This window comes from Theobroma cacao, chromosome 8, assembly GCF_000208745.1.
Source record: "Theobroma cacao cultivar B97-61/B2 chromosome 8, Criollo_cocoa_genome_V2, whole genome shotgun sequence".
In the NCBI taxonomy this organism is placed as follows: Eukaryota; Viridiplantae; Streptophyta; class Magnoliopsida; order Malvales; family Malvaceae; genus Theobroma; species Theobroma cacao.
Window position 1 is genome coordinate 3,300,762 of NC_030857.1, and position 19,206 is coordinate 3,319,967.

The 19,206-nt window shown below is 31.4% G+C and overlaps 1 protein-coding gene and 1 long non-coding RNA gene across 2 annotated transcripts; one reads left to right on the top strand and one right to left on the bottom strand.

The window, feature by feature from the left end:
* On the bottom strand, positions 289-7,045 carry LOC18591806 (mechanosensitive ion channel protein 3, chloroplastic). Its single transcript, XM_007018160.2, has 14 exons — positions 6,749-7,045; positions 6,175-6,376; positions 6,025-6,084; positions 5,601-5,758; positions 4,786-4,909; positions 4,602-4,699; positions 4,399-4,512; positions 3,975-4,035; positions 3,421-3,570; positions 2,790-2,900; positions 2,540-2,707; positions 2,320-2,433; positions 1,797-1,853; positions 289-1,327 (listed from the first exon to the last, which is right to left on the bottom strand). The coding sequence occupies exons 2-14, from the start codon at positions 6,250-6,252 to the stop codon at positions 497-499; spliced, it is 2,124 nt and encodes a 707-aa protein (XP_007018222.2). The 5' UTR covers positions 6,253-6,376; positions 6,749-7,045; the 3' UTR covers positions 289-496.
* Positions 10,415-12,167, top strand: LOC108663064. The gene is made up of 4 exons (XR_001928978.1): positions 10,415-11,048; positions 11,185-11,260; positions 11,483-11,803; positions 12,081-12,167. It is a non-coding gene; the product is annotated as an uncharacterized LOC108663064 (long non-coding RNA).

Sequence of the window (19,206 nt, forward strand, 5' to 3'; positions counted from 1 at the left end):
TTTGGTCGCTTCTGGGAGGCAACTTTCGAACCAGTGCATCTCACCGACTCGACTCGTCTTTCTCTTTTACTCCAGCTACATACCTTCGTCAATACGAAATGACACACCGCATAATGGGCGAGAAATTTTCCCTCCCACTTTCATATAAATTATTCAACCACTTATTATTTATCCTTTTTTTTTCTTTCAATATTAAAAAAATTAATCAACGAAATTTTCCGAAACCATCAAACCGAGATAAATGGGAAATCGTTATCCCAAAAAGAGAAAAAGTAAAAGAAGAAAAGATAAATGGGAAGAATCAGTCGGCTTTTTTATTATTTTTTCTCCCTATGTAGTCCATTCGAATTGGCCCAAGAATTTTGAATCCAACCATTATTTACAAGCACAGGATGAGCAACCAATGCATAATGCCAGCTTCAAAAACACAGCTGCGCATTACAAATCATAGCATTGCAAGTTTAAAAACAGCATGCGGAGGGAATCGCGTATCACACTAATTGTTTTGGGTGCCACCGTGAACTACTGGCATCTGACCATCTTTCTTGTCCTTGCCCACCAGATGAGGCCCACTTCCACTCTGGTGAGCACCCAATTCCTTCGACTCGGTGGACAAAGTGGACGGTGCTATTTCTTCCTCAATTGGAAGGGTTAGTTTTGAGCCCTCCAGAGCAACACCAAGAACAATGTTCTCTTCCAAGGAAGGCCTGGCTACTGATGGCAGCGCAACGGACCTGTCAATATCCTGCTTTGCCTGTGAAATGGCCAGTGGGATTTCAGATTCTCCATTTACAGATTGTGGGTTTGCAACTGGAGACTTCTCAGTGACCATCTCCCTTCCTGAGCCTGACACCTTCCAAGTTTCTCCCCTGCTCTGTTCGAACTGCTTTTCAGAGTTGACTTCAGCTGAACCATCAGGCACCGGATTCCCAGTTTGGGCCTCAGATGATGACACTTTTGAACTTGAACTGGAGTTACTAAGTGATGGTGACGTAGCCTTATCTACCTTGGAGTCAATAATAGATGTTGGTCGAGACAAAGTATTTGCCTTTGAGTCAGATGTTGAGGTTGCTTCCTCCATGGAATCTTTTTCTTCATTTGCACGTGTTGAAGCTTTGACTTTGTCATCACCACTGATTTTATAAGAGGGTTCAATGAGGAGAAGTGGACGGTTAGTAGCTACTCCAGAACGTCTGAAAATGGTATCAGCAAATGGTACATCTTCTACTTCAGCCTCGCTGTACATTTTCTGAACTGTGCGGATAGGGGTGGCAAGCCGGGCCTGATGATGGCTAATAACTCTGAGAAGATCCAAGAGTATGGCTTCCTGTTCCAATGCTATCGTTAGGCACAAAGAGAACATAGCCTTTTTACTTGCAAGCATATGGTGTCTATGCATGTACATGGCATGCATGTATGTAGATATCAGTTTATATAAGTAGAGACACTAGCAAAAAGCATGGCGTCACACCCACATAACACCGGCAAATTATGCTAATTACGGTCACCAGCATCCTAAATAAAACCCAAGGATCCACTATTTTTAACCAATCAAAGATATCAAAGCTTCTTCAGTAACATTCTTCCAGTAATACTTTTGATCAGTATGATGCCAAAGTAGCAGCGGCCAATCAACAATACCATGATACACTACTAAATAAAACCAACGGATTATATACTAAAAACCACAATTGAAAGATTGAAATCATTATTTTTTTCATCTTGAGATTCTAAATCACCACTTCGTATTATAACAGCCTATCTTTGCATGAAGCACAGAGTAAAAATGGACTTACCCTAACACAGAGGTACTCTTCAACATGTGAGGTTTTCACAAAACAAGATACCAAAATCTGAAACAATATGAACAAAAAAAAAAGAGATTAAAAACTTCAAACAGAAGCAATTGCCAATACTCAAAAAGAAAGAGTTAACAGCCACAAAAGTTTAGGCTAAAACTTTGCATTTTGTTAATACATCATTTACATAGATGCAAGAAATTAAGACAAAATGAACTAATGGGCTAAGATGCGCGATCACCAGACCAATATCAAGTCTAACAACTCCTTTTGTGATACAATAAAAAACTGAAAACATATGAGCCACTATCCTTTGATCATTATTTTATTTTAGTATTATGCACACTACAGCTCAAATTAAAATTTAAGGGCCAAAAAGAATTATCAGAAAATATTTAGGAAACACCGCATCATAGTATTCTAAAGGAAAAGCAATCAAATGAAAGAAAACTAAAAATGCTTGACATTACTTCAACTGATGTTTTAAGGGAAAAATGATGCCAAAAGAAAAAAATCTCACCATAAGAGCCTGGTTTTCTGGATTGATACTTTCCAAAAATACTCTTCTATGCAATCTTTGCTGCTCTACTTGAGGATTTTTGGCTAAAACCTTCCGCATATCAGCTACTATATTCTGCATGGTAAAAAGGCATAGCACAGCTTCTGGCATGAGCTCTAGAAAGAAAACAAGCTGGTCCTTACTTGACAAGTTAACAGCAAGACAAACTGAAACTCCTTACATTTATCTTGTTAACATCCAAGTGACTAATGGCAAAGTAATTCTTGATGCGCCAATGGGTTTTCTGGCTAAGATTCCTCACAACATTCACTGTAAACTTGTGGTTTGGAATGTGAACTGCCTCACGGTCATCACCTCTTATAATTGTTGGTGACCACCATCCAACATGCTGAACAGTAAATACAAGGAACCAAGTTGTTCAATCTCTCAGATTGCTTAAAGGAGGCAAATAGAGCAAACTAAGCACAAACCTCAACTGTCCCTGAAACTTCATAGCCTTCAATATTAGTTTGAATCCATTCATTGAGAACAAATGGCCTTGTTGCATGGATCATCACACTTGAGAGAAAATTTGTAAAAATCTGAATGCGAAAAACATATGATTATGTCCAGAAAGGATCAAAAAAAGCTTCCCAGCAAAGAACTTGATAAGAGTACGGATAAGGTTGATATGAAATGTACTATAAACAAAAGCAGAACAGAGTAATTGTATGCTTAACAAATAATGCCAGAGGTGAGTGAACATGAGATGGTGAATGCACGAAAGAAATAATAAGTCAAGACAAAGTCAGAGGAACTTTACTATCAAAGCTCATGATTAAGATGCATATAAGGATGATGCAGAATGTGCTCCAAACAGGAACGCCGTAGACTTTAACTAACATCCTATGCACATTTATATTATTATATATGCTATGATATGTAGGAATATCTCAACAATTTTTTTAGAAGGGAACAACCATGCAAGAGGAAGAATCATGGCTCTGAGAATATAAAATTATTTAGGATAATTAGGCCGAGATAGTTCCAAACTTTCAGGCTAATTTTCATCTACCATTTGTATCATTTATAAATTACAACAATAGAGGGCAATCGATTTACCTCACGACCCGCAAGGGTGATTAACACTGTGCCAAGTCCTCCAGCAGTTACCCACTTCTGTGTAGAAAAACCGAGCAACTCCATGAATAATGATACAGCAGCGACCCATAGAGCAGTATAAACTGCTTTTCCAGCAAAATCAAAGCCCATCTGTCAATAGAATAAACAACTGTTTTCAGATTTCTCCATCGCAATCTGTCAGTGCCTTTAAGATAGCTATATTATTATTTCCACAAATCACAGGCCAGATGTTTAGACAAACAATCCAGGAAAAACAAAAAAGCTAAAACATTTCCTAAAAAATGTTGAAGGCAGGGTATAAATGGTATATGTCTTTGTGGTCAAAGAGCATAAAAATAATATCATCCTTCCTGCTGCCCTCAAATGAGGGACATTATTTACCATATGGTGGACACTGGAGAAATATTCATCAGGATTGACCTAAATTGCTAGTGTTAAGATACACCATTACCACCTCACTGCAACTTATAATTGATGCAGATGCTTTGAAGAGATTTAAGAAATTTGAATGATGTAAAAGTAACAGAACATACATTTCTTGCATCATTAGAGTCATTCATCTCCATAAAGAATTTTTGTGCCTGTCGAATCAAGCTGCAAGAAAAACGCATGGTTGCCCATTAAAGACATAGTTCAAACTCCTAAAACTAGACATAACATGGGCAATCAACAAGCTATCTTAACAACATCCACAAGAAAGATGAAATGTTAAAACTTAAAAGGCACGCAGCAAACATTTAAAATTAAGAATGTCAATCCCTGCGAACATAGAATACAGCCCCCTTTTCTGTTCTCTAAACAACCCCTTCCAGCCAAAAAGGAAAATGCAGATAAAAAATTATATCTAATGAAAAAAGAAATACCCCAAAAAAAAATATATATATATATATATATATATATATGCTATTAGTCATTAGTTAAAAACATAAAGAGTCAAAGCAGCCACATTAAACTCACCTTGACAAACAATAAGAAAAAGCTAGCACTGCCGATAATGATCGCACAAAATTTAAAAGTCGTTGCTTAACAGCCTGGCTTGCTTCTGAGGGTAAAACTACTGGATCTAACGCTCTGAAAAAAACTATGACATTGTTAGACCAACATAATGGCTGCAAAAATATGAAGATTGAAATCTAATCCCTTTTTGGGGAGGAGTACACCTGCAGATGAGTGTCGCTCCAGTCCACAGCAGCACAGGTCGAAGATAATAGCTAATAATATGATTTGTTCTACTTTTCTTCCAACTGCTATCACTCCTCTAGAGAAAATTGCAAGGTAGTGAATCAATAAAGGAATTCTACCATCATAGAAGACAAGGGCATGTAGAATAGTATTAGTGTATACATGGAAAAAGATAACCCTGCACAGCCGTATAAGTGGCCCAAGTCCCCACGCAGCAAAAGCAATAATCCCCACTGCTGGGATCAACCGGGGTACAATAAGGCCTCCATGTAAAGTACCATATGTCCTGATATATCCAAATAAAAATATGAGTGCAAATTATATATTAAGGAACAAAATAGAAAAGATGTGTTAAGCTATCAAGAAAATAGCACTGAACTAGCCTCAATCCAGCAACTCCCCACAGCCTCCAGGAAAAAAAGAAACATAAATTTGAATATAAAACTACAGTATATATATAGCATACTGAGTATTAGAGCTTCTCAAATAAACAACAAAATTGGGCAAATGCTTCTCAGACTAGAAACTTAGAGAGGAATGTTATCCCACTTTCACTTAGCACCTCTTTAAATAAAAGAAAAAATTCCTATCCAAGCTACATAACTATTCTGCACTCTTTGACTTTAAAAACTTAGAAAACTAAAGCTGAAAAGGCTTCATTTTTAAATTAGAAAAGCCTCAAACCTCCTTTCTGAAAAATAATGCACTAACAAGCAAGAAAAGGCCCCATCTTGTAGATCGACTCAAGCATTCTTATAATATTTTTTAAAAATCTGAAATCTACTGCCTAAAAAACTTATAATTCCAATGTGACACATATATCTTACAAACTTTTGAATAATTAGCAATACTTTTACTACAAAATAAAGGTGATTCAAAATCTGCACAGAATTGAAAATACAAGTATCAGCTTTCAGTATTTAGACAGCCTATAGAAAAGACAAGAATACAAAAGGTAAGAAACAAATATAGATCACCTTGACAAAACCATACTAGCAGATTTTAGGATAGGAATCTCATTTCCCCCAGTAGATGTTAGAATACATCGGCAGACATTGACATTAGACCTGGAAGATACAGGTCTTATTGGCATACAGACACTGCTCAAAAGATGAAGACTCCAAGCATCCTGTCGCTGGATATGAAACAAAAGAATTGTTCAAGTCTCCAGACTTTATTCATAGATAAGAATTTCTAAACATAGTTATCACATACACATGAAAATGCATAACACATTCACAGAAACCAACTCTCATGTTATGCTAAACTAGAAGAAGTAACTGAACAAAATTGTAAATAGAGAGTGGTTATTCAAAATTCAATTAAATGCAAAGTAGAACAAACATTGCTATGCAAGCAAACATAAACCTCTGCATCCACCAAGGAAAAAGAAAACCATACCATAGCATGTGAGGAAGGATTGATATTAACCAAATGCAATCGGCCTTTTTCCATCACACCCTGTTGGCATTCACACATTCAGTTGCAAATAGTTAAAGAAGAAAAGTTGGGACAAATAACGGTTGAAAAATAAGATTAAAGATCACATACAATATGCTGTCTACCGCATCCATGACTATTGCAAATTTTCAGTTCATGAGAAAATTGCATAGAAGCAACACGCGTCATCCTTTCAAAAAGGGTCAAAATTCCTTTAGGAGGACAATATCCCCTTATACAGTTCAACTTCCTACTAACTTTTATATCTTAAAAGCCCCAAATAAGCTATAAGTTTTTCAAACAAAATTAGCACCTGCCAAAAGAAACAAAAAGAGAAATTAACAATTTAATTTCACAAAGAACTTAACTAAGTGAAAGTCTGTAAACAAATTAAATTAAAATGTATAATTCAATGGATGATTGAATGGAAGCATGAGTTCAAATCCCTAGATCCCAGAATGCCTAATTATGACACGATAAAAAATCACACAAGACCAGAAAGTAAACATGCTTTCGTACAGAATACGAAAAAGAATTGATGAAATAACAAACTAAATCGCAACAATAATCCCATTAAAGTAATCATGATGGCTTCAAATTTACCATCCAGAATAGGGAAAATTAAATATTTTAAAAATAAATCGGTGAAACTGAGAAATAAACAAATAAATATAAATATTGTTACCGTCGAGACGAAACAGAATACAACTTCCTGGAGAGAGTTTTTTTTTTTTTTTGTGCTTTATATAATATAGAATGGGCTTTTTCGTGGAAGGGAAGGTGACCGAAGTCCGAAGTGGCTGCGGTGGAGCTAACGTGCGCCGGGGGTTGATTTTTCTAGAGCCCGACGTGGTCTAATCAAATATCAATCGGCGAGTTTTGAAAATGTAAATTTCATCGTCCAAAATAATAACAGTTAACCTTATGCGGCGATTTGAGGTTGCCGTGGCGGAATTTTTATCCATTGGAACAATCCCCTACCCTTCTTTCTTTGTTTTCCGTGTCTGTCGGTTGTGCTTGTGGGGTTTGCCACGTCAGATGTGGTCCAGCTAACAAGATTAATTCTTTCACGCGACCATTAAAAGAAAAAATGAAAATTCAAGCAACATTCCAAGAGAGGTCAGTTATCCTTTTTGCTAATTATTAGTAATTATTTAAGGTTCTTGTTTTTAACAAAAAATAATTAAAAATAACAAAAAAATCAATTAAAAGTAGTCTAACTAAATTGCATCAACCTTAAATTATATGATATCGTGGAACTTAAATCGTGATTAATTAATCAAGTAAGTATATAATATAGAATGACTTTTTCAAGTTTTTTCAGTTGTCCATTAAAAGTGTATGAAAATTCCAAAATAATAGATAATTAATTTAAGTTAATAATGTAATTAAAAATTTTCCAATCTTAAATATACTATTTTTATTTCTTTTTAAAAAACCTTTTACAGTCTTATTTTACATGTTTACTTTTATAATGTTTAATTTCTTTATTTAAAGAAGATAAATTGAAATTCAATTCATTGGGTAAGAAAGTAAATATATTTATTGTTATTAAAATAAATATACAAATTATCTGGTTAGAATTATAATACAATATTATTATCTAGTTAAATTTAAATATTAAATTAAAGTTACATTACAATATTATTAGTTAATTAAAGTTATATTATAAATGAATAATTTGAGTTTTGTTAATTAAAGAAAACAAGTTGTGGATTTATGCTAATAGATAAACACACAAATGGCTTAAAAAAAACAGATCAACACACAAATCATTCAATTTAGGATGGAGATTTAAGCCAAAATTAGTATTAAATACATAAAATACACTTAAGTGATCGATGTTGCTAATACTTTTATAAAGTCTCTTTAATGAGAAGCTCGCTTGATATGTTTGGTTTGCCTTTAAGCATAAGGCATGTGCATTTCGAGTACACATGGGGAACTTGTGATTTTTGCACCTCCAAATTCAGCTCAATTAACAAAAGAAAAATAGGTATAAGATGATTGGTGACAATGAAAAAGGATTAATATCAATAAGAATTTTTTGTAAAAGAATATCATTAGATATATACATATTCATATTTTTCATATTTGTAATGATGAGAAATTTTTATTAAGATTGAAATTTAACTACATTTATTTAGTGTGGTATATATATTTATATTACGAAAACTTAAAAAGTGTTGTTATTTAAAATTTTAAATTATATTTTTTACAATAATTAATAAAGTGTAGTCATTGTTAGTGTATAGAATTTTCATAATTATATTTTGTTCAAAATATTACCAAAAATTTGAATTGTGTAATCAGATATGAAGAAGAGCTATTAAAAGGTAAAAAAACAATTAAATTGTTATTGAAAGGTAAAAAAAGCATTTAAAAACACTTTCAATAGCATTATATATGTATAAAGCCAAAAGTCAAATTTGCTGTAAAGTATAAACCTTAATCTTGATTTATGCTAATATATCGACACTTATTTACTAAAAAAATTGTATCATTAATTGAACACCTAAGAAAATTTGTATCATTACTAAATCTCCAAGTTAAAAAAAAAAAAAAACTTGAACACCTATGATTCACAAACTATTAAATTTAGAGGAAAATTTTATTAAAAAAAAAAAAACTATTCTCTCTCTTAACATCAAGTATAAGTGAAAAGAAAACCATACGTATATCAGTTTTATGGTTTCATGGTCGACTAATCCCTTAATAAGTACACCATGGTGGTGAAAGTTAAACCGTTATATTTATCAAGAATATTCTACAATTTAATTCTCACACTCGAATATTCTAAAATGTTTTGGAATTTAACTTGATTTTTTTATTACATAATATTAAATTTAGATATATTACATGAAACATATCTTAAAGCAACTAGATTATCAAATTGTATTTAATTTGTTAAATGTCTAATTTAATTAAGTCACATTCAAAGATGTCGAGAGGTAACATAACAAAGATTTTATTTTGAAATGTTTATGTCCAAAACCTAATTTAAGCATGATAATGTTGAAATTCAATAAATTAATTTTGGTGATATGTTTGATCTATATGATTCTATTAAATTGCATTTAAATATTATGTAGGATTTGAAAGTTATAAATAAAAATAAAATCAGAAGACCAATTTCTCGTCACTAAAAAGTTAAATAAATTAATAAAAATTTTATTCAAAGAAAATTTTTAGAGAGAATATGAGTCATCATTTTTTAATTTATAATCTTTGAGATTTAATTGTCTTGTTTGTGAGAACACTATTATTTTTGAATTAACTGAATTAATAAAATAATAATATTTTATTTTTTTTAAATTATCCTTGAAAAAGTAGCTTAACATTTTCCCTTTCAAATTTGATATAATTATTATAGATTTAGAGGGAATTTAAAAAAAAAAAAACCAATAAAGATACCATTGCTAAAATTAGACTCGACGATTCGTGTTTTCATGTTTTAAACGTACCAGACACGATTAAATATGAACACATTGAAATTAAACACGAACACAATACGAATATTATTCGTATTTTAAATTTAAAAAACGTATACGTATACATTTAATAACCGCGTAACACAACATGACACGTTTAGACACATTTGTTAAACGTATCAATATATGACACGACATGATTAATAACACGATTAACACGTTTAACATGATAAAATAAAAATATTTACAATTAAATATAATTTTATTATGTAAATTTAAAATCAATAATTATAAAAATAATTATAACAAAAGAAAATAACAAGAACGTCAAATATAACAAAATAAAATTTAAAATTAAGATTTGGACATGACATAATTAAATTATTATCTTTATAAAATTTAAAAATCTTATTGAAATAATTATTTAAAATTATTTAGATGAGACTAAAATAATTTTTAACTATCAATATTTAACAAGTTAATAAGCGTATCATGTATACGTGTTTAAACACGATAATACTATTAACACGATTAATTAAATGTGTATAAATATATTTAAATGTGTTATTCGTATTTGATACGTTAAGACATGAAAATTTTGATATTTTAAACGTATTAAACACGAAACATGTTAAAATTAAACTAAATTTATTTAATTTTATGTCTTTTTGTGCCGTATTAATGTGCTATATCTAAAGTTATCAGACCTACCTAAAATGAGAAAGAAAGAAGCAACGGATTTCTATTGAAATGATTCCTGAGCCATTTTGTTAGCCAATTATAAATCCCATCCACTTCCTTGGCAAAGCGCAAGGCAATGGTTGGGCGCCTGAGTCTAGGAGGTTGAGGTTGAGCTTGCGCATGTGATTCAGATAATCTTCGTTAACTTTTTTTTTTAATTTTTTGAAAATCACCGACTCTTTAACTCCGTGAAACTGACGTTAAATTGACCGTTAGTCAAATGTCAACGCTATTGAATCGTTCGCAGTTTCCTGATAGAGAAGGCTGAACCCAGACCTCAATACACAGAGCCGGCCATGGCTATATTTCCCTTAGTCATCTCCTTTCTCAAGCCCCACGCTTCTCACATTCTCTCTCCTGCCCGTTGCCAAGCCAAAGGTCGCTATCCTTCTCTACACATCACCATCGTTGAGCCGCCGCTACTTCAGTCGAACAACCGCCTTTACGGTTAAAACTTCTTCAATACAACAACATTCCCCGACAAACGCCGGCGACGAGCCACAAAACGCTTCTGATCTCACATTTCAACAAACCATTGAAAGACTCTAGGTTCCAAGAGCTACTACCTCGCCTTCCCCTTAGTAATCTCCTTTCTCAAGCCCCACGCCTCCCACGTTTTCTCTCCTACGCGTCTCCAAGCCGAATGCTATCCTTCTCAACGCACCACCACTGTTGAGCCGCCACTGCTTCAGTTGAAAAACCACCTCCGCGGTTAACACTTCTTTAATTCAACAATATTCCTCGACAAACGCCAGCGATGAGCCGCCAAAAGCTTCTATTCGCACATTCCAACAAACCACTCAAAGACTCCAGGTTCCAAGAACTACTACTACTGCTACTCACATTCCTTCATAACTATTTTTTACACTGTTATTGTTTTTGCAGAATTTTTTTTTTCAGATTTTCATATATTTTATTGTTGAGCAACTTTCATTTGTTGAATTGCAAGGGCACCTCATTCATCAGGAGAATCTAGAACTGTATAAGAAGGTAGACCTCATGTGCCAAGAAAATACTGAAAGAAGGTACTGGCCCAGATTATTTGATAATTGCTAAGAATATCCCATGTTCACCTATGATTCACTCTTCCTTTATAACTCTTTTCCTTGGTTCTCATGAAAGTAACAGCACCAAAGTCTGACAAACCTAATACCAGTAGGCCAAAAGGCCTGTGAATAATCTTGGAATTTAAGCAAATGAAGAATTTTCCTCTTGATACTTCTAAAGAGCACAATTTTGGGTCTCAGGTTTATGGAACAAGGGAAGCAAATGAAGCTACCAGAAGCTCACACCGAAATTATACTTTGAACAATGGATATGATTTGCACACACCTGTTCATATCCAGTTAAGCCAGGCCCAACGTCCTTGCAAGGATAGTCACCATTTCAGCAGGATACTCCTTACAGCTTAGTACTTTCACTTTTTTCAATTCTCTGGGTGATGACACGCAAGGTCCAATACAAAGGGTATATAATTTCATCTGCATTCGATACGCATGATTAGAATAATTAATTCCGTACAGCCAGACAAAGAACAGTTCTCGTGCTTGGTGCAGAGGGAGCCTCTGGTATTGTTACTATTGCACTTTATTGTTTTAAATTATTTATTAAACGACGAAAATCGGTATAATTGTTGCTAATTTTGTAAGAATATTTGGCTTCGGTTCGATATGCAATAGTGCAATGCAGCAACATATAAGTAATGTAATAGTAATGGCCTAATTCATTACTATAATTGTTTTTACCATTGTATTCTTCTACTTTGCTTTTTGGTAGAAGGTTTTGATTTTTAAATTCTTGTCAATTGCCAATTTGTTGCATTAAGGTTTTGTTTGTAATGATCAGGTAAGAGTTTGGACTATGAATGCTTTGACATATTTAATACTTCTTGATCCAGAACCATGGAATGCTGCGTAAGAATTTCGAGGCAAGTTTCTATCAGTTAAAGAATTTCTTGTACATTTCAATAATTCTTTTTGTCTCTGAGTCTTTCTTTTGATGATTTTTTGTTGAGAACACTTTTCTTTGTGTTCTTTATGTATGAGCTTAAATATATGGGGGAGCTTAAATGAGTCATTGGATGTTTTAGGTTCTGGTTGTTTGGCCTATGATGCATGCACTTTCATCCATTTTCATTTATGTTTTCTTTCAGTTATTTATTTTGTTGTTGTTGTTGTGCATTATTGTTTTCTTTTGCACAATCATGCATGAGAGCTTTGCATGCTTATTAGTAATGGAAAATGCGAAGTTTGCAGAAGCTTCTTTGATTAACTTATTTAATATGCTATCATACTACATTAGAATTTTGTTGAATTCATTCAAGGTGCGATAGAACATTTTATTTTTTGAAACTCATAATGGATTTGAGTGGTTACTTAAGGTGAAAACCACTTTGTGTTGTTTGGAGAAAAAAAATAAATTTTAAGGGTGTGGTATGTGGCATTTTTATTATAAATTAAGTATAATGGTGCCAATATGTGAATCTTATATTGTTTTATGGTGCGTTCCTATAATTTAATCAAAGGTATTATGGTTCAAAATACATAATGATATATTTGTTATGGCATTCTTAATGTGTAATAAAGACACAATGGTGCTTATGTAACATAGACTTTATGTAATAATTTGACATTTCAATTGTACATTAATGAACAATGATGTCAATTGAGAATTTTGTTTTTTTAATCATGACCATATGAAATTGTTTTATACTTACGATAGATTTGGTTGGTTAGTGACCTTAAAGGTGAGAACTACTTTGTGGTGTTTGAGAAATAAAAAATTGTAAAGTGTAAGCATGTGGCATTCCTATTATACATAAATGTATAATGGTGCCAATATGTGAATCTAGCATTTTGGTATATGGTGCATTCTTATTATTTAATCCAAGATATTTTGGTGCAAACTATATATTTAATATATTTGAAGTGGCATTCCTATTGTGTAATAAAGGCACAATGGTGCTTATATGAACATATAGTATCAATTGACAATTCCTTTTGTTTCATACTCATGATGGTTTTGGTTGATTACCTTAAGATGAGAACCACTTTGTGGTGTTTGAAGAAGCAAATAAACTATAAGGTATGGGCATGTGACATTTCTATTATACATTAAGGCATAATGGTGTCATTATATAAATCTAACATCTTTGTATATAGTGCATTCTTGTTTTACCATCGAGGGATAGTGGTGGGAAATAGATATTTAATATATTTGACATGGCATTCCTATTGTGCAATAAAGGCACAATGGTGGTTATGTGAACATATATCTTTATGTGTTTATTAGACATTCCAATTGTACATTACGGTATAATGGTGTCTATATTGAGAATTTTGTTTTCTTAATCATGACCACATGGAATTGTTTCATACTTATGTTGGATTTGGTTGGTTAGTTACCTTAAAGGTGAGAACTACTTTGTGGTGTTAGGAGAGTAAGCATATAGCATTCCTATTATATATTAAGGTATAATGGTATCAATATGTGAATTTAGCATCTTAGTATATGGTGCATTCTTATTATTTAATCTATGGTATTTTGGTGCAATATATTAATATATTTAAAGTGGCATTCCTATTGTGTAAAAAAGGCACAATGGTACTTATATGAATATATAATATCAATTGAGAATTCCTTTTGTTTCATACTTATGATGGATATGGTTGTTTACCTTAAAGTGAAAACTACTTCGTGGTATTTGCAGAAGTAAATAAACTATTAGGTGTGGACATGTGACATTTTTATTATATATTAAGGTATAATGTTGCCAATATGTAAATATAATGTTTTTGTATATGGTGTATTCTTGTTTTACCATTGAAGGTATAATTGTGCGAAATAGATATTTAATATATTTGACATGACATTCCTATTGTGAAATAAAGACACAATGGTGCTTATTTGAGCATATACATTTATGTGTTAATTTGACATTCCGATTGCATGTTAAGGTACAATGGTGTCAATTGAGAATTTCGTTTTTTTTAATCGTGACCATATGGAATTGTTTCATATTTATGATGGATTTGGTTGGTTAGTTACCTTAAAGGTGAGAACTTCATTGTGGTGTTTGAAAAATAGAAAAACATTAAGGTGTAAGCATGTGGCATTCCTATTATATATTAAGGTATATGGTGCATTCTTATTATTAAATCTAAGGTATTTTGGTGCAAAATAAATATTTAATATTTTGGTGCAAACTATATATTTAATATATTTAAAATGACATTCCTATTGTGTAATAAAAGCACAATGATGCTTATATGAATATATAATATTAATTGAGAATTCCTGTTGTTTCATACTTATGATGGATTTGGTTGTTTACCTTAAGGTGAGAACCACTTTATAATATTTGCAGAGGTAAATAAACTATAAGGTGTAGACATGTGGCATTCGTATTATATATTAAGATATAGTGGTACCGATATGTAAATCTAATATCTTTGTATATGGTACTTTCTTGTTTTAGTATTAAAGGTATAATGGTGCTAAATAGATATTTAATATATTTGACATGACACTCCTATCATGAAATAAAGGCACAATGGTGCTTATTTGAGCATATATCTTTATGTTTTAATTTGACATTTGGATTGCACATTAAGGTAGAATGGCGTCAATTGAAAATTTCATTTTTTTTAATCATGACCACATAAAATTGTTTCATACTTATGATGGATTTGGTTAGTTACTTGAAAGGTGAGAACTTCTTTGTGGTGTTTGGAGAAATAGAAAACCTTTAAGGTGTAGGCATATGGCATTTCTATTATATATTAAGGCATAATGGTGCCAATATATGAATATAATATTTTGGTATATGGTGCATTATTGTTATTTAATCTAAGGTATTTTGGTGCAAAATAAATATATCTGAAGTGACATTCCTATTGTGTAATAAAGCACAATGGTGCTTATGTGAATATGTAATATTAATTGTGAATTCTTTTTGTTTTATACTCATGATGAATTTGGTTGGTTACCTTAAGATGAGAACACTTTGTGGTGTTTGGAGAAGTAAAGAAATTATAAGGTGTAGATATGTAGCATTCATATTATATATTAACGTATAATAGTATCGATATGTAAATTTAACATCTTTGGATATGATGCATTCTTGTTTTACCATTGAAGGTATAACAGTGCGAAATAGATATTTAATATATTTGATTTAACATTCCTATTGTGCAATAAAGGCATAATGGTCCTTATGTGAACATATGTCTTTATATGTTAATTTGACATTTTGATTATACATTAAGGTATAATAATATCAATTGAAAATTTCATTTTTTAATCATGACCACATGAAACTGTTTTACACTTATGATGGATTTGGTTGGTTAGTTACCTTAAAGGTGATAACTACTTTGTTGTGTTCAAAAAAATAAAAAAAATTAAGGTGTAGGCATGTGACATTCTTATTATATATCAATATATAATAGTGCCAATATGTGAATTTAGCATCTTGGTATATGGTGATTCTTATTATTTAATCCAAAGTATTTTGGTGCAAAATAGATATTTAATATATTTAAAGTGGCATTCCTATTGTGTAATAAAAGAACAGTGGTGCTTATGTGAACTTATTGTATCAATTAAGAATTCCTTTTGTTTCATACTCAACATGGATTTGGTTGGTTACCTTAACGTGAGAATCATTTTGAAGTGTTTAGGGAAGTAAATAAACTATAAGATGTGGATATGTGATATTTCTATTATACATTAAGGTATAATGGTGTCAATATGTGAATCTAATATCTTGGTATATGGTGCATTCTTATTATTTAATTCAAGGTATTTTGGTGGAAGATAGATATTTAATTAATTTAAAGTGGCATTCCTATTATATAATAAAGGCACAATGGTACTTATGTGAATATATAGTATCAATTAAGAATTCTTTTTGTTTCATGCTCATGATGGATTTGGTTGATTACCTTAATGTGAGAACCATTTTGTGGTGTTTAGAGAAGTAAGAAAACTTTAAGGTGTGGGCATGTTGTAATCTTATTATACATTAAGGTATAATAGTGACAATATGTAAATCTAATATATTTATATATGGTGCATTTTTGTTTTACCATCGAAGGTATAATAGTGCGAAATAGATATTTAATATATTTGACATGACATTCATATTTCGCAATAAAGATATAATGATGCTTATGTGAACATATATCTTTATGTGTTAATTTAATATTCTGATTTTACATTAAGGTACAATAGTCTTAATAAAAAATTTTATTTTTTAATCATGACCACATGGAATTGATTCATACTTACATGGATTTGGTTGGTTAGTTACCTTAAAGGTGATAACGATTTTATGGTGTTTGGAGAAATAGAATAACTTTCAGGTGTAGGCATGTGGTATTCCTATTATATATTAAGGTATAATGGTGTCAAAGTGTGAATTTAGGATCATGGTATATGATGCATTCTTATTATTTTATCTAAGGTATTTTGGTGCAAAATAAATATTTAATATATTTGAAGTAGTATTCTTATTGTGTAATAAAGGCACAATGGTGCTTATGTGAACATATAAATATCAATTGATAATTCTTTTTGTTTCATACTAATAATGGATTTTTTTTTTGTTACCTCAAGGTGAGAATCACTTTATGGTGTTTGGAGAAATAAAGAAACTATAAGGTATGAGTTATGTGGCATTCCTATTATATATTAAGGTATAATGGTATCGATATGTAAATCTAACATCTTTGTATATAGTGTATTTTTTTTTACTATCAAATGTATAATGGTGCGAAATATATATTTAATATATTTGACATGACATTTTATTGTGCAATTAAGACACGATGGTGTTTATGTGACCATATACCTTTATGAGCACAATGGTGCTTATGTGAGCATGCATCTTTATATGAGCTAGTACAACCCCTTGATAATTTTTTTAATCAAACACTTGTGACGTCGCATTATAATTGCATCATTAATAATTTTATGGCTCATTAATAGAAATAATAAATTTATTAATTAGCTTGTTTAATATAGTTGTATGAACTTGTTTGTAAGCTTGTTCCATGGGACTAAATGATATGAAAAGGACTTTTCTTATTATTGGCCAGTTTGCATTTGTCTTTACTCTTTAGGCTTAGAAATTTGTGATTTCAACTTTCAAATTCTTTAATGGTATTTTAAATGAAGATTTGGAATTTTAATTTCCTTTATCATATAAAAGTTTAAGTTTTATGCACAAATTCAAGGTATACGGTTAATCAAAGCTTATTTTCTTTCAATAATTTTTTTTTTTTTAAAAAACAAAGTAAGCTTGAAATAAAATAACTTCGTTTGAACTCAACTTTTTAACTTAAACAAGTGTGAGCAGCCTCGGGTGCTGGATTAAGATCAGTTTATTTACAGTCTTGAGTGAAAACTTGAGGAATGTGTAGAGCTTGTTTCAATTAACATTGTATCAAATCAAATACTCTTCACTCTGTATTTGAGTTGTACAAGTTCTTCGGCCCCATCCCAATTGGAAATGATTTACTAATATGTCTTCTATGTGCAGGAAGATGAGAAACAATTAGAAAGAGCAAGCTTTCTTTGCTTGAGAAAATTGCAGACCTCCCAAAAGGGTTTTGCCAAAGTCCATGGCATGATTTTGTACTCCTCAATATCCCTTCCTACCCTTCCTATTCCTGCTGCTGCCGCCATGGAAATAGTTTGTCTGATGAATCGACCAACCTCAGGTCGGACTTCATTTCTCTGTTTCATTGCTTCTGAATGTCATCTTTCACCGTTTTGTTAACTACTAGTATTTTGTATTTTCAAAACATACCACTCTTATTAATATATCGAAGCAAAATGAGATCCAAAAGTACAATTAACTAATATATATGTTAAACACTTGCATAATTTAAATTTTTGTGCATAAATCAATGTGTTGTGAACCTTTTCAGGGCAATTCAGGGGAATTGAAGTGCCTTCCCCCCAAAGTTTGTTTACCCACTTCTTTATCCTTTGGGATTAATCTATAACTGATTTTTTTTTTTCAGTTTTTTTTCCAATTTATCTCATCATGATCAAACATTATCTTTATCTCTTATCCCCCTTTTACCACAACTTTCATCATGTTTTGCTTTGCTAATTGCTATGATAGTCTTGCCAAAAAAGAGGGAGGCCCACTTTAGAAAAGCCGTTAACCGTTTTGTTTGGGTATTTGAGAGTCCAAATCTCAAAACTGAAAATCTAGCCGCCACTTTGATTTGAATGAAATGGGCTGGGCCTTAGCGTCAAACCAATTCTTTCGGACAAATCCATTTTCGAAATCAAACTAGCTTTTTGTGCATAAAGTTTAGGTTAATTGGCTTATATTTTATAACTGCTGTATTTTGATTACTATTAATTTAATCACATTTCATTTCAATAAGTGAATAATATTTGAATAATCATGTTTTAATGTGATAATAATCACACAATTTATGTATATCTTTAATGAATATTTGTATCTTCATTTTCTGCGAATAATCATTGAGTAATTATCTTTATCCTATAAATATAATTATTTCTCTTCTAGACTTAAATTGTGTTCACTCTAGAATAAGATTATGACCGTTTCTATTATTTAGATTTAAAAGATTAGGAATATAAAAAAGGGCAGTTTGTAATTTGTTAGAATGTCTCGTACTTTATTTGATATAACGAATATTTTATCGAATAGTATTAAATAATAAAAAATACATTGTGAGAAAAATCAAATAATTATTTTTGTATCACTAATTGAAAAAAACAAAGCCTTTCGTTTTAGTTATAAATTCAACTAATGAAATCTCATTTTATTAAGTTGACTTTTGTTCACTTTTTCCTTCAACCAAAAAGGAAAATACAAAAGAAATAGTGAAATACAAGAAAATACAAAGAGAAAAATATTCGCAAATGTTTATTATGAGTACTTATTAGTCAATGATTTCAAATATAAGAAAAAACAGTTAGGAGT

What these genes read in the sequence shown, in the direction of transcription:
- LOC18591806 (XM_007018160.2), bottom strand. Translation starts at nt 6,252, where the DNA reads ATGACGCGTGTTGCTTCTATGCAATTTTCTCATGAACTGAAAATTTGC. An exon ending in GCAGGGTTATCTTTTTCCAT is followed by an intron (nt 4,700 to 4,785) that starts GTATACACTAAT and finishes AATTTTCTCTAG; the next exon opens with AGGAGTGATAGCAGTTGGAA. An exon ending in TCACCCTTGCGGGTCGTGAG is followed by an intron (nt 2,901 to 3,420) that starts GTAAATCGATTG and finishes TTTCGCATTCAG; the next exon opens with ATTTTTACAAATTTTCTCTC.